General features: G+C 38.7%; 1 protein-coding gene across 1 annotated transcript in view; it reads right to left on the reverse strand.

The window, feature by feature from the left end:
• Positions 1-1,935: 1,935 nt before the first annotated feature.
• EREG (epiregulin) overlaps positions 1,936-16,930 on the reverse strand; it is a 31,712-nt gene continuing 16,717 nt past the window's right edge. The window contains exons 2-5 of the mRNA XM_089663705.1: positions 12,653-12,733; positions 10,999-11,122; positions 8,901-9,047; positions 1,936-6,740 (exon numbers count right to left, since the gene is read on the reverse strand). Coding sequence (XP_089519831.1) covers positions 6,674-6,740; positions 8,901-9,047; positions 10,999-11,122; positions 12,653-12,733 — 419 coding nt within the window. The 3' untranslated portion in view covers positions 1,936-6,673. The remainder of the gene's footprint in view (positions 6,741-8,900; positions 9,048-10,998; positions 11,123-12,652; positions 12,734-16,930) is intronic.

Genomic DNA, 16,930 nt, shown 5'->3' on the forward strand with positions numbered 1-16,930 from the left:
GTGCACCATGCAAGACCTCGTGGAGTATCAATGATCATGAGAACAGTGAGGAATCATCCCAGAACTACACATGAGGATCTTGACAATGATCTCCAGGCAGCTGGGACCACAGTCACCAAGAAAACAATTGGTAACTCACTACTCCGACAAGGATTAAAATCCTACAGTGCCCGCAAGGTCCCTCTGCTCAAGAAAGCACATATCCAGGCCCATCTGAAGTTTGCCACTGAATATCTGAATGATCCAGAGGAGGACTGGTTGAAAATGTGGTCAGATGAGACCAAAATTTAGCTCTTTGGCATCAACTCAACTCGCAGTGTTTGGAGGAGGAGGAATGTTGCCTATGAACCCAAGAACACCATCCCAACTGTCAAACATGGTGGTGGAAACATTCTGCTTTGGGGGTGTTTTTCTGTTAAGGGGACAGGACAACTGCACCGCATCAAAGGGGCGATGGACGGGGCAATGCACCGTCAAATCTTGGGTGAGAACCTTCTTCCCTCAGCCAGGGCATTGAAAATGGGTCGTGGATGGGTGTTCCAGCATAACAATGACCCAAAACACACGGCCAAGGCAACAAAGGAGTGGCTCAAGAAGAAGTACATTAAGGTCCTGGAGTGACCTATCCAGTCTTCATACCTTAATCTGATTGAAAATCTGTGGAGGGAGCTGAAAGTTTGAGTTGACCAAATGTCAGCCACCAAACCTTAATGACTTGGAGAGGATCTGTCAAGAGGAGTGGACCAAACCCTCCTGAGATGTGTGCAAAGCTGGTGGCCAACTACAGGAAACGTCTGTGATTGCCAACAAGGGATTTGCCACCAAGTACTAAGTGAAGACAAGTGTTTTGTGAAGGGGATCAAATACTTATTTCCCTCATGAACATGCAAATCAGTGCGTAATTTGTTAGACATGCATTTCTTTAGAATTTTTTGATGCTATTCTGTCTCTCAGTGTTGCAATACACATACCATTTGACTTTTAGACTGATCATTTCTTTGTGAGTGGGCAAGCATTCAAAATCAGGGGATCAAATACTTTTTTACTTCACTGTATACAGTGAGGAACAGAAGTATTTGAACACCCTGCAATTTTGCAAGGTCTCCCACTTAGAAATCATGGAGGGGTCTGAAATTCACATTGTAGGTGTATTCCCACTCTGAGAGACAGAATTTAAAAAAAGATTTTAGGAAATCACATTGTATGATTTTTAAAGAATTTATTTGTCTTGCACTGCTGAACATACATATTTGAACACCTAAGAATCAGCAATTTTAATGCAATTAATGGCTGAATTAGACTTTGTATAGCAGTCCCCTATACAGTAGGAGGAGAGAGAAGAGTGGGCATCAGTCTCCTACTGTTCCTTCACTGTTCAATCAACAGGCTGGGGGAGGAGAGAGGACATTACTATATTCCTCACTATACCCCTCAGTATATAATTGTAACATAATAAGTGATGCCATCTGCCTGACTGTTATGTTATGTACAGTAGAGCAGTGTAAGGCCATACATGAATCATTTTTATATCGTTCAACCAGCGGGTCGAACAGAAAAAAAATGTGTGGAAGGGGGAATCCTTCCCACTGTGCTAATGTATTATGCCTTCCCAAATGCAGAATATAGTGATTGGTATTGTCGGCTATCATTTGGAAAAATCCAGTTGTTTTTGGGTTGTACAGAAGTTGATTAATAGATCATTTTGTGTACAACCAGCTAGCCCACACATAGATCGAAATTGGGACGGACCCTGCTGAACCGGCTAAATTTTGATCCGTGTATGGTTGGCTTTTATCTCAGACCTGGATGGAGAGAAATACAAATTTATTTGGCAAGTAAAACTGCCCCTTTAACTGGTTTTTTAATGCTGCACTCTAAACAAACAATATTTAATGATCAATGAACTTTGCAGTTAAAAAAATACCACACATAAACTGTGATTTTGAATAATTTTATTTTAATCTGTCACTGTATAAATAATGCTTCAACTAATATACTTTTTTTTTCTGTCAACAACAGCAATAATTCTTTGAACAAATTATTCACATATGCTTCAACAACTTAGCTAATGACAAGTGTAAATAATAGTACAAAAGACATATTAATCATTTGGTATTGTTGGATTACAAGTCTCTAATACAGAGAAACTGGCAGGATTTTAGAGTGATGAAGCAGCATGTCTGCAGTATACAGTATATTCAAATTAATTTATTGAAAAAAAAGCAATGTTCAAAGTGAAGAAGTGTATTGCAGCAATTACAAACCGATTTTCACTTACTTGTTATGGGTTACTACTATTTGCACTGTTTTATTCCAGGAAAACTATACTATGTTGAAAACAGGTCCTTGTATTTATGGGTAATGTTGTTGCCACTTCCCAATCTTTAAACAAATTAATTTGCTTATATTGCCCTGATAAATTTCTGCCATCCATTGTTCCTAATGCTTCTCAGTATCTCTGCTTAGTTATTAGTGGGAGGGATTCAAAGGAGAGTGACATCACTAAAGGGAAGATGTACTGTGAGACTTGGAGTAATCTACGAAACATTGCGCACTGCCCCTTTTGCAAAGAGGGAAGCAGAGAAAAGCTCATAATCTCTGAGCTAGGCAACTAGAAAAGATCAAGGCAGAGGTCATAGGCGTTTCCAGGGCCCTTCTGCTGCACATACAAACCACCTTGGAAACATATACATGTAGCCATTGGCATGACAATTTTGCAAATAAGCATTAAAGTAAGTTTCTTCCTTGCAACTGTAAAGTAAATGTATGTATAAATGCGTGAATTAAACCACAGTTCTGCTTTAGGATAGCCCAGATGTACTGTCAATGCCTAAAACTTCCCTGTACTTTTGTAACAACAAAAGAGGCATGCCAGGATAGGCAACAAACTCACTTAAGGCCTCATGCACACAGGACGTTTTGCCAACTCTTCTAGAAGCCCTTCCTCCTGGTAGCAGAACTTTGGCACAAAAATGCTTGACACCTGTAAAAGTGTATACTGCGTTTAGGCACATTTAGGTGAGTCAAGTGCTTGGACATTAATTCATTTCATTGGCCATAATATTAATTTATTCTGGCCATTGAAATGAATTAAAGCTCAAGTGCTAAACACTTCTAGCATCTAGACGCCTTTATGGGCATCAAGCATTTTTTCTGCCAAAACGCTCCTGGATGGACTGTCATTTGGGTTTTTGTTTCTGCCTCTAAACTCCTCTAAAAGCCTATGGAGTTGATTTACTAAAGCTGGAGAATGGAAAATCTGGTGCAGCTGTGCATAGAAACCAATCAGTTTCCATGGGTTTTTATGTCAAAGCTTAAAGGATAAGTTCACCTTTTGCTAAAAAAATAATAAATGCACATTTTTTTGCAGGTAAAAAATGTGCACTTAATATTTTTTGTTGCAGGAGCCTGTAAAGCATTGCACCAGCAATCAGCAGATCTCTGGCGCTATGCAGACCTCCTGCAGACCTGTCAGTATATCCGCTTGCCTTTACAGGATAAATGGGCAAGCGGATAAACTAACAGGAAGAATGAATGAATTAGCACAGCGCTGCACAGCTCTGTGGTAGTTCATTGAGAAGCCGCTAAGACTGTCAGGATTTGTAGTTTCTCATTCACAGTTCTCTGTGACACGGCTGGGCGAGCAGAGCCCCGCACGACCACATTTTTTGCTAGTGGGAGGAGAAGATTCCCTGCTAGCTGTCAAAGTGGGGGAGCAGGGACTGGTCTATTCATACCATGTTACATGTTACACCCTGAATATGTGATATGTAACATGTTATGAAAGGTGAACCTATCCTTTAATTGATCAAACTGAAGTTATAAACTGATTTAGTAAATCAACCTCTATGTGTGCAAAATGCAGGGGCATTTAGAGTTAGAAAAAAAACCCAGATGCCCCTAGGAGCAGCTGTCCAGGGTGCACAAGGCCTTAGTGTTGCTTTTGCCAGCACAAGCAAATGAGGCAACCACATTAAATAAATGCGACTGTGTTCATTAGATTACTATATTGAATTTACATTAATATTGCATCAACTTGTTGCTTCCCTATGCAGTTGATTACTAAACTGTGTGAAATAACATACATATAGATGTTTTATTCCCTGCATAAAATTAATTTATTATAAACACAATCATAAATTACTTTAGCAATGTATCTATTTTAATTGAGCTGGAAATAGCATTAAGGTTACACTAAGAAAACATGTCAATCTGACATAACAGTTTAATACTTTTAAAGCACCGCAGAACCCAAACACTTAAGAGTGTCCACCATACAGTCTCGGCAGTGCCATACTGGATAATGTTACTTCTATGGCAGGTAGCACAAATTATTAGACACGCCACCTGCCTGAAATTGCTTAGTATAGCAAGGTAAAATATCTCCTAGATCAGCCTTTCTTCAAATTTTTAACCACAGAGGAACCCTTGAAATAATTTTCAGGTCTTGGGAAACCCCTGCTAATATCAATTAAGTGGGGAGAATGCCTCTTACACTGGTGGCCAGATGGAAGAATCTCCCCTTACAGCCGTGATGAGACATCCACTCTCACAGACAGCTAAAAAAGACGATTGGTGTAATGCCACTGGCTCTGCCAAGTTATGTTGGCCCTGGAACTATGCAAGAACCAGCAACCTATGGAGGAAGAGAATGGCTGTCCTGGATGGACATGGTCTTACCCAGGCCTCTGGTATAAGCTGCAGAGAATACCCATATCCTGGAGAGCAATTCCATTGTATGCAATAATGGTCCATAATAGAGTGATTGATAAGATCTAATCAATCCTTAGTAGCTGAAGACTACTACAATATTTTGTTGAAAGGATCACTTTGATGATCACTTAAATACAGAATTATTTCTGCTTGCTATTTCCTGAAAGCTAGAATTCCATTCAAGGGAACATGCATATTGTGCACAGAGAAAAAAGGCTCAGTATCCAGTCCGTGTCACTTGATAGCTTAATAAATATAAATACAGTGCATTTTGCTTTTGGAACTATCAAATAAATGAAAGCTATTCCTTGATAACCTTAAATTATTATTATTATAGAAAAATGAATTAACACAACAGAGGCTGTTCAGGTCATACTTGTTCAAGGTCCATGGAAATTTTAAAGCCAGGGGATCAACATGACAACCAAAACTAGTCTTTTTATAGAAGCAGAACAGCTATGGCAGTCTATGTAATTCCTCCATGACAGGCTTCCTTTAAATGCTTGCTTTATATTAATAGTTCTTACAAAAGAGAAGCTTTTATTATAGCTCAAAAAGTAAATTTTTTGTTACATATATAAAATCTGGAACCAAAACAGTGTCTCAAATCAGCTTAGAACAGCCAGAAAAAAAATCATTATTATCTTGTTGATTTCCACCGTAGTGGAATATTTAGCACATTGATGATTCCCTATGCCAAAGCAGAAACCTCTCCATCCCTGCGGTACATACATTACATCTTCCAAACTTAAAGATTACAGCAAGGGGAGATTCATGCCTTGACATTCCTTAACATCTTCAGAAGCTTGTTGCCATAATTTTCCTGTATGGTTTCAGAAGTCACAATGGTCAATAAATACACCACTGCATGCCTAGCACATTTGTCCTTTATAAAAAGACTTTTGGTTTTTAATATAATTTATTTTATTTATTTTTTTTAATAATTGTGTGTGTTCAACATCAGTCAACATGTCCATAGGCATACTTATTATCAAGCATATTAAATCATTTTAGACCTAATCAGGCTATGGATGTAAATCTGCTGTGTGGTATATGTATGAGCACACATTGATTTGACTATATCAGTCATATCTGATCAGCACCATGAATGCCAAAGTGTGCTGCAGATTGGGTAGCACACATTTAAAATATTTCAGGTTAATCAATCTGTCAGTGTATGGATAATTTAAGAGGTACATTAATTAGGTGCCAAATAATATTATGGAGGAACAACTAAATTGTACATTAATCTGTGTATTATTGCACAATGTCAAGGTATACACTGGACATAAAATAAGATTAATAGATGGGCAGAGAAGTCCATGAGAATCATGGGTTGGGTTGTATCTATCCATGCTCACATGACTAATGTGTGTCTGGTCTCCTCATAATAGTCTACTAATTATGGCTCCCATGTGGTACTTATTATTTTTCACTCTTCTCAATTAGATTAAAGGATCCATATCTGCTTGTTGGGGGATTTTCCAACCAGTTGGAAAATGTACCTGTGCAATAAGGTGTACCTACAATTATTAATTTGCTCTTTATCACCACCCATTTAAGCGAAAATGGGCCAATAAGTACAAACAATGCTCAAAAATTGGAGCGTCAAACCAACTTTGGCCTGTCCTACTCCAGGCATTACAAAATAATTTACAACAAATACAAAGATACATAAATATTCCATAAAAAAACCCAGCTTACAAAAATTATTCAATTCTGTAAAATATTTACATACAAATGTACTATTAGGTGATGGTCACAAATAATACATACAACAATATTAACAGCAATACTAATCAGTCATGGTTGACCTGCAGTGCACAAAACAAATCTAAATATATAAATATTGAACAATACAAAAACTCAAGAAATGAATAGTTTACATTAAATGTAGCTGAGAGCACCAGCTGCTTTGGGAACACTAATTTCTCTTTGACCTTCATGGAAAGCCAGGATTCTATGCGAGTGGAGTATTGACTCCCATGTACTTCTGGTCAGGCTGAGAAGATTTCTTAAGTCTGTACCTGTAGCGAAAACAATAAGTACACATAATTAACTGCTGTTTCAGTCCACTACACTGAGAATTTTTGATACTGCTACTACTTTCTTGAGACTGATTAATTGCCTTGTAATATACACTCACCAGCCACTTTTTTAGGTACACCTGTTCAATTGCTTGATAACACATTTTGCTAATCAGCCAATCACATGGCAGCAGCTCAACTCATTTAGGCATCTAGACGACTTGCTGAAGTTCAAATCAAGCATCAAAATGGGGAAGAAAGGGGACTTAAAGTGGAGCTCCACCCAAAAGGAGAAGTTCCACTTTAAGGACTGCTGCCCCGCTCTCCATTAAGGATTGGCACCTTTGGGGGGCAGGGGGAACAAGTACCTGAATCAGACAGGTACCCGCTCCCACTTCCAGTCTGAATGCCTAGGCGATCCTCCCTCCCTCCCTGTAGTCTTTTGGGACACGTGACAGTTCCCAGAAGACTACAGGACCATTCATGAAGCGCAGTGCTACTCACGCATGCGCAGTGGGTACCCAAGCTATCACAGCCGGGTGCCCACACAGAAGATGCCGGCCTCCTGGAATACAGGACGGCCGGTGAAACGGGCTGCGGGGGGCACACCACAGGACCAAGGGACAGGTAAGTGGCTGTTTTTTAAAAGTCAGCAACTACAGTTTTTGTTGCTGCTGACTTTTATTTTTTGACAGGATGAGTGGAACTCTGCTTAAGGTGACTTTGAACTTGGCATGGTTGTTGGTGCTAGATGGGCTGGTCTGAGTATTTCAGAAGCAACTGATCTACTGGGATTTTCATTCACAACCATCTCTAGGGTTTACAGAGAATGGTCCAAAAAAGAGAATATATCCAGTGAGCGGCAGTTGTGTGGACGAAAATGCCTTGTCAAAGGTCAGAAAAGAATGGACAGACTGGCTGCTGCAACATTCAGATGGTGGGGTCAGAATTTGGCATAAACAACATGAAAACATGGATCCAACCTGTCCTGTATCAATGGTTCAGGCTGGTGGTGGTGTAATGGTGGGAGAGATATTTTCTTGGCACTAGCAAGGTGTACCTAATAAAGCGGTCGGTGTGTGTATGTAAAATGACCTGAATCAACGAGACCATCAATACTACCAACTTCAGCACCATGTAAATGAGCTCAACTGATCTGGACTCTCACAACAGCCATGATTTTTTTAAATATACATTTGCCACAAAAGATTATTTAGGGCTTGGCATACCATCGACCTTTCACTTTTATAGGAGATCATCAAAACTTGGACAATCCTTAAAGTACAACTCCAGTGACATCTTTTTTAATGTTTTGAATACAGTATTTAAAGTTTTTTTTAGTGCTATTCAGCTCTCTTGTAATGTGATTCCTCGTGCATTCCCAACTGAGAGGCTTGTTAGGATGTGTGAGAAAATCACTCAAAGAAGGTAGTTCCAGGTTTGATAGCTCCCACTAGAACAGGGCTTTCCCTCTATTCATGTTCCAGGTACAGCTGTAAAATGTTTAATTTGCCCCCTACATTCAGCTTTGGCTTGGCTTCTACTTTAAGCCTCTTCTAATTGGACACAGCCATGATGGCAGTTATTAGGAATTCTGTAATGTCATATAGTAAATACTTAGCAAATACTTTCAAAAGATCTTATTGAGATGCTGAAACATATGAAAGTGTAACTAAAGGCAAAACTTTTTTTTAGTTTTGACAGAATACAGATGGATTAGACTACTTTTTTTGGTATCTCTGCCCCCATTAGGGAAATTCACACTCTCTATTTATCCAGTTTACCATTATCATCAAAAATGGAAGCAAAAGAAAATCACACATTTTGGGTTGCCCAGAGAACAGTAATAGAGGGGAAATCTTCTAATAGGAACACTAGCTCTGTTGATCTGGGGGGCCCCCATGGATTCCCTTTTATTTGCAGGGATTTCCTCTTACGTCTTGCTTTGGCTATGGGACAGGAAGTAAAGGGAAATCTCCCTGATAAGTCATCATTCCTTTTTCAGTGTAGCATTTTATTTTACTCTCCATGCTATTAAGTATGTCTTTATTCTACAATGCCATTTTTCATTCAAAATAGTACTTTTCTCTCTTCCAAAGCACATGTTCAGTCAGTGTACTTTAAAAATTACAAGCTGATAGTTAAATTAAAATCACTTACCACTTAAGTGCAAAGAACACAGCCAAGGCAGTTACTATAAGCAACATAGATGTTAAAAAGACGATGAGCGCCAAGTATTCGTCATTGAGAGGTTGCTTTACAAGTTCTGAGTGAGCACAGCGAAGTCCTAGATAACCTCTCTCACACCTAAAGAACAAAAGAGGTGATTATTGATCAATAAAATTTCACCCTATCTCAGGTTCTCACCATATCCTAATATATTATCATATTATTATTTTTTATTTCACTGTAAGTAAATATAGCAGTACAATGAATGTGCCACATTTATGGAAATATGTCCACACAGGACTTGCAACTAACATACAAGTCATCAGCAATACTTTCTTAAAAGATTTAAAGCAAGTTATATAAATAACCCTTTTTATAGCTTAACTACAGATTAAAGTACGTTGTAAGAGGATTTTTTTGTACCTTAATGCATTCTTTGCATTAAGGTAAAAAATGCCCCACTAACTGCCCTACCCCACCCCCCATGTTGCTAAACATTTACTTGGCTCCATGTAATTGCTCCAACACTGTCTTTGACTCAGCACCACTCCCCTCTTTTCCTGCTTTCACAAGAGAAACTAGGGGCAGCAGATCCATAGGCTCCTGCTGCAATAAGTCAAATGCTTGTGAGAAGGGAAAAGAGGCATGGTTTACTGGGGATATGTGTGTCTATGGACACATGTAGGCAGATTGCCTACATGAGGAAATGTTTTCTGTTAGTAAGTGAACTCCTTTCAGGTTGGGAAGGAGTTAAACCTGTCTCTGCAGTTCCCGGTCTTTTTGAGCTGTGCCCTCACCCCTGTGCTGTAACTATAAGGGGGAAGAGCTCTGAACACACAGAGCTGCTGCACGGGAAGAAGACACAGACAAGCCTGAACATGTGATCTCCAGCTGGTAGGAGGACTGCTGCGCCTTGCAGTCCGTCAGAGGACTCCGGTTCCAGAGAACATCCAAGCCGTGGAGAAAACCAGCATGGACTGTCACCTTATAGAAGTATGCTTGGGCAGCAATAAAACTGTAGTTAGATTAGGGATAAGGAAGTTGTTTATAAAGAACTGTTGGCCTGCAATTTGTTTAATAAAGTTACATTAATAAATTTATTCAAAGGGGTGCATGTTGGTTCTGGCGTCTCTAAAACCAGGGTCTGTATAGCACAAAGGAGTATGAAGTAACATTGTTACCAAAGGGTTACCTCAGCAAGATAAAGAAGAGACATGCCAAGCACATGTTCAAGACACCAAGCAATCAGTCATTAGCCGTGGTACCTGATAAGGTTGACAGGTCCTCCTAGAGGGTCAATGTTGACTCTGCCCCCAAAAGCAACCATAACTGAACCCACATTATGGAGATTAATGGCCTGGTCACGAGGTATGGGAAGGAAGAAGTTATTGAGCACTCATGAGGTCACGCTTTGTGCTTGGCGGAACCCCATTCTGTTACTGGGAGTGAGGTAATAAAGGAAAGCTGGACTGGCTGAGTCGTCGCTCAGCACATCCCTCCTAAAGCAAGAACTACTAAAGTTATAGTGTGTAGTAATATGGGACACTTTTCTAAGGAACTCTGTATTTTACTGCACAAAGTAAAGGCTTATCTCTAAATCGGGGAACTGCCTAATGTTAGATTCTTCACATGACCGCAGTCTGCGCCTGGTCCTGGAAATTGATAAGTGTGTTCTGCTCAAAAGGTACCTCTGTGTGCAGGGCGAGTAGGCCTTGCCCACAAGCACACAGCCCGACTCGGGACCCAACAGGAGCAAACATGCACAGGTGCCTACTTAGCACTCATTTTTGCTACAGAAGGCCCCCGAAAGAAGGAAGACCTGACAGCACTGACAGGGACTGCCAAATAAGGAACGTGACCTATCATTGCAATATTGTTGCACAGAGCAGGTAAGTATAACATCATTTTTTCTTTAAAAAATGTGCCTTTAGTAACATTTTCAGTTATTAAAAATGAAGTAACGTTAAAAAAAATGTGCATCAAACATCCAATCATGTGACAAAGATATTTCCCTGCACACGATTGGATGCTTGACATAAACACAACTTATGTCATTTCTCTACATTCTTATAGAGTAATAGGTACTTACTGACAGTAGTGTTCATCTGCCTCCTCATGGTACAAGCACTGACCATTAATACAGTAGTTGCTCATCTCTGGCGCACATTTTGATACTTTCAGTGTTGACCCATGTGGGCTTTCAGTTGTTTTCACTGATAACAAAAAAATGCATTGTAAATAAGCATGCAAACGCAATTGTATTAACAATTGTATTAACCATACTATAAAAGTAATACTGCTTTTGACTGTATAATTGTGACTCCATGCCAATATTACATTTAGGGATGTTGGGAAATGCACTAAGTTTTTCTTTTTTTTACCTTAATGTATTCTCTGCATTAAGGCAAAAAAACATTCTGCATGAAGGATCCACTCAGCCACCCCAAAATACCCAAGCCCGATCTCAATCCAGCACTGTACCAGAAAGCAGCAGCTCTCCCCGCTCTCTTCCCCTCTCCACATGACAGAGAGAAATTCATGTCCTTTGATGAGGGAGTGGGGGGCAGGCTGAGCTGTGCTGTCTGTGTCTATAGACACAGGCATCACGGCTTGCAATTGAGCCAGCACAAGTGCCCTCATAGGAAGCTGCTTCCTATAGGAGCTCTCGTCAAAGAGGAGGAGCCAGGAGTCACAGCTGGAGACCCCAGAAGAGGAGGACCAAGCCTTCTCTGGGCAAAACCATTGTAGAGAGCAGGTATATAAAACATATTTACTATAAAAAAAATTATTTAGAATCACTATAAAGCTGAACTCCAGGCAGATACAGTATAAAAAACACAAATTAATGCAGCTCTCTAATCTTTAATATATAATTATTTTTTTTCTTTATACAGGAAGTTCAAGTACCTAAATTTGACTTAGTATCAATACTTTTTGCAGCCTTCAGTACAATCTGTACAGCAGAGATCTGAGAGGGAGAGGGAGAAACCATGATGATAGGAGTAGTGAACAGTGTGACACACCAGTCTGCTACTTCTCCATTCATTGTCCAGTCACAGGGTGAGGTTGGCGAGGGGACCAGTGTGTGAAAGTGAATCTGCCTCAGCTAAAGGTCACCCCCCCCCCCCCCACCTGTTAGATAAGACTGTGCTACGGGGCAGAGCCGTGTAAATCTCAGAATTGGACAGAAATACAAATCCTTTGGCAGGTAAAATAACTCTCATATACTGTATATATTTAAGTTGTGTGTATAGATACTGTACGTTTATAGCTGAATATTTACCACAAAAAATTATGAATATATAAAGCATTTTACCAGATTTTCTTACGAAAATAATAAATATATGCTTCTGTTACCAAATATTGCTATCACATTTCTTTTCCACTTCTAATTAGAATATAAGGGGAAATTATGACAGATCAGTGGTTAGCATTACAGGCTTACAGCAGAGGTGTCTTTAATTTCATTCTAATTCAGGACTCCTTGGACGATTCCCTCCTGTCTAGGTGCATTTTTTGGGCACAGTTATACCATTATACACTAATCAATCTAATAGGCTAATAAACTCTTGCTGAAATGTACATCTACTGTATATGTACTAATGGGTTGGCTCAGGCAGATAAGCTGCTTGAGGTGCTTTTGAATATATAATTGTACAAATATTAAGTCATTCTTTTAACCGGGCATTAATCATTAGTGTCAGTTTACAAGGATAAAATTAAAAGATGTAATCCTTTCTTACCCATTTCAGTTGTACAGTTTTCCCCAGGTTTACATAATGGTCCACCTGTTGTCCCACAAACAAGTTGTAGCATGTGAAAACCTAAAGAAAAAAAGGAATATATAAAATGATTAGCTTTTATAATACAGCATAAATATCAGAATACATTGTATGTCACAAGCATAGTTCTGAAATTAATTTAATGGCAATATCACATTAAAATAGTATTTGTTCAATTTTGGGCAATGTTGGGTAAAAAAAAAAAAGCAGGGTTGTCCCTAGTGAACAATAAAATCCCTTGTTTCATTTTTTCAGAGGATATAATGAGACACCTGCTTGGTTGAAACAATCAACACCCCTGAAGTTACTGTTTTATTTTTGCTTGTGCTTGTAAACCCTTACATATGGCCACTGAAGTGACTGTCCTCAGGTGATACACAAAGATGAAGCAAATACACCTACATAAGTTGTACCTGTTTATTTATAGCTGTCTTTCCCCTATATCCATTCAAAGCACAAAATTTATATCTAAAAAAAAAAGAAGGGGGGCAGAGAGCTGACGTTACATCAGTAAGGAGAGTTCTGAGAGCTGATTGGAAAGAAGGGACACACTCCCCATCACAGAGCTGAGGCTGTCATCTCTGGAGATCCCTCCCATGTCGCCTTTTTAACCCTTTGATATCAAGATTAGTTGTCAGAAGTGATTCATGCTTATAGCAGAGGAATGAGGCAGTAGACAGAAATGACAATTAGCACCCTGGATTGAGACAAGTACACACTATAGAGGGATATGTTTATATTTCATGTCTGAGGTTTACAACCACTTTATTAAAATCCTTTTTTTACTACTAAGGCTTTTACTTGAAGTAAACTGGGGTTCTGTAGTGTCAAAAGGCCATATCTGATTTCAGATCACTTTGTTACGTATTGCTTTTTAAAGTTTTAATGAAACAAGTGTTGTGTATACAATATTAGTTTACAAATTGGGGTTTTATAGATAAAGATAACAGTCAGCCTCCAGTTCATGGGTAACTTACGAAAATTGCAATCAATCATTCTTTATTTGTTTTTAACTAAAACCAGTAATAAGAAACTTCCCATATCTGCCTGCAGTTGACATTCAGACACTATACAGGTTGAAATGTGTATGTCCAGCCCAGTAAAGGCTACCATAATTGATTCCGCACACACATACACACTTTCCCATATCCTCTCTTCCTCTATTCAAACACATTTTTAAATTATAGCATGATACGGCTGATCCTTCATGTCTGGGAGATATCTGCCTCTCTATGCCTACCTACATATGAAATGCTGTCGAGAAGATCCACTTACATTTTTAATACATTTAAAAGTGCTGCCAATAAAAAAATAACAATTAAAATATTTTAGATTAGGGTAATATAGGTAAAGGTGATACAGGGAATATCTGATTGCCTCTTGGAGGATCAGGAAGGCATTTTTTCGTCTGCTGGAGCAAGTTGAATTGTTTTATTGGGGTTTTTTGCCTTCCTCTGGATCAACTGTGGGTATAGGATTGTGTATATAGGATTGTATTTTTATTTCTCTTTTAATGATTGGACTAGATAGATGTATGTCTTTTTTTCAACCAGACTAACTATGTAACTGTGTAGGGCTAATGATGCAATTCTTTTGGAAAGCAATAATTGATTAGCATAGGCATAAAATACAAAAATGTATGTAAAAAGCATAACATAAAAACAACATATAGTGAAACTCAATGTAACTGGAAAAGCTTGCCTTGCACGCTGTGTACTTCTCCAGGCAATCTAGGAAACAGCAATTTGTTCTACGTATATATCAAACACTCAGTAGTTATTTGTAACGTAATTTTAACTGTAAAGTCGGAAGCTTGGTGTCAGCCTATAATGTGTGAGAAATTCAATATTTACCCTTGTAGAAAAGTTAATGATAGGATGTGGGAGTGGCACTGCTGTAATCATATCCTCAATACTCCTACCAGCGTAACAGAGTATCCAACAAACGAGGCAAACAAACATAGTTACACTGTGCATAGTAAACCTTTCTTTTTTATTAAGAGAAGGATTGGCTAAAAATGCTATTCTTTAAGACATAAAGCAAAGAGATAATTATAGGTGATAGTTTGTGCCAGAAGACATTTGTGCACCCTTTTGGTGTTTTTAGGAACTTCTTGCTTTATATATTTATATATGTTTAAAGAAATGCTGATTCTCCTGTGCAAGACACTGGGTAGGATGGAGAATCTTTCTTTTCATAACTATTAGAGACTTGTTTTAGTAATGCTCTTTGCTATAGCATGATAGCAACTTTGAATAGTAATTGTTTATGAATATTTAAAGTGCTCCTACAATACTACTAAGATGACAGCAGTGCTGATGTACAGGCAGTTTGTGATACCCCACTATCCCTGTGACGTTCCTTTGATACAAAGCCCAGGTTATGTATCTGGCCTCAACTTCTACTCAAATTAAAATTTAAGCCCTGCCCCTGCTGGTGCTAAAACTCATCAACTGTCATACAAATGTTATGTGCCAGATCCTCTTTTACCCACCTGGACCTATCCAAGAGGTTCCACAGGGATAAGAAAGGCAATTTAAAGATTAAAACAAGTGACTGCAGATACCACAACTGTGGACCAATTCAAGCATTCAATGCATTTTTGGCGACATATAGCGTACTTTGTAAATTGCCCTAATCAATTGACTTGAACTGGGAAATTAAGGTTTGTGCATTAGAAATATTAAACAGCATGCTTTTTCACACCTTAGTTAATTTTGTCTGTGCTGGAAAAATGGAGAAATGAAGACTGCCCGTTTTGTTAAAAAAACTTCAATGCTTTATCTATACTTAGGCAAATAACTTCTAAAACTCATGTAAGGATGAGTTGGCAACAATGAACAGGTGTAGCAAGTAGGTTAAAAGTTATGAGTTACAAAAAATCAGACTCTTTTGGTGGCAGGGACAGTTCTCTGTCAAATTTTCATGGTCAACAAATTACCCATGCAGCTAAAGCCTTATTGTTATGCTGTGACAACAAGATGAATAGTGGATACCATGTAGATGTAATGGGTTTACTGAAACAAGTCAGAAGGTTATCCATGCTTAGCAAGCTAATATCCGAATGTGTTTATCCCAGGTAAACATTGGCTCCATGCTTTGTAACCAATAACACACTCTCCATAGTTACAATGCAAGATGTTTAGCATTAGTTTGTTTATGCATTAACTTTAAGTCAAAAATTTCCTTTGCCTTCTTTGTGTTGTTAAGCTACCCACAGACAATAAATCTGTCATCCAATATATGTGATTCCTGTTGGGGCTTCAAATAAATTCTTTAAATAACTTTGGCGCACCTGACTCCCAGACGAAAGCAATTCCCCAGGTGGAACATTTTGTTGAATAGGCCATTGTTTTTCAAAGTCAAGAATTGCACTGTGGTTCAGGCTGCCTTCATAGGTAAATGGTCAGTGTTAAAGAAATACTGTCACCTTGCCCATGCAAGGTAAAGTGACAGTATACTTACCTTACCTTGCAGCTCCTTCCTCCACTGATGGCAACGCTGAAATTCAAGGTATTGGCTTGGTTTGGTTGCTAAGGGGAGCGGAGACGTCACTACTTCTGCTTGGGCCCAGCAATTGCCTGCTAGAGATTAGTAATATCTATATTGACATAGTCTTATCACCATGCCCCAAAGTCCAGAATCATTTAATTGTGGTAAGAGACAGTGGGTTTATTATTTAAAAGCTGTATTGGTCACTGGTCTCTTGACTAAAATTAGGTTCCTGCACAGTAGATTACATTTTTTCAGCAAATTTAAGATATTCGTGGAGTTTTTAAAACTTGGCTGGCAATTATCCTAATGTACACATCCAATTAATGTAATCCTCACAATGTTAGTAGAGTAACCAGAATTGCTAATGCAATTTAAAACTTTTTAAAATGTAATTTTGCTATGTATCTCAAAGCGCGTAATAGGAAGCACAGAGTTACGCAAACTGTTAACTATATTAAGAAGCATGTCATCATTTTCACACAACTCTAGGTAAAAGGTAAGATCAAAGTGAGAACCAAGCCTTATTTTTCTACATCCGTGTTGAGCTGTCACTGCTTTGAAGCTTCCAACAATGAGAAATTGGGAGCTGTCAATGTAGCTTAGAGCTCACCTCCACCCCATACTCCCATATGCCTGTAAAGCCTGATAGATCACATGACTGTATATTGTGTACATGAGCTTATCATATGACTGCTATGTAGCGCACATGAGCTTATCATATAGAACCTGGAAACACTATCGATC

This window comes from Staurois parvus, unplaced genomic scaffold (assembly GCF_062004578.1).
Source record: "Staurois parvus isolate SC_StPar_1 unplaced genomic scaffold, SC_StPar_1.0 ptg000044l, whole genome shotgun sequence".
NCBI classification, from domain to species: domain Eukaryota; kingdom Metazoa; phylum Chordata; class Amphibia; order Anura; family Ranidae; genus Staurois; species Staurois parvus.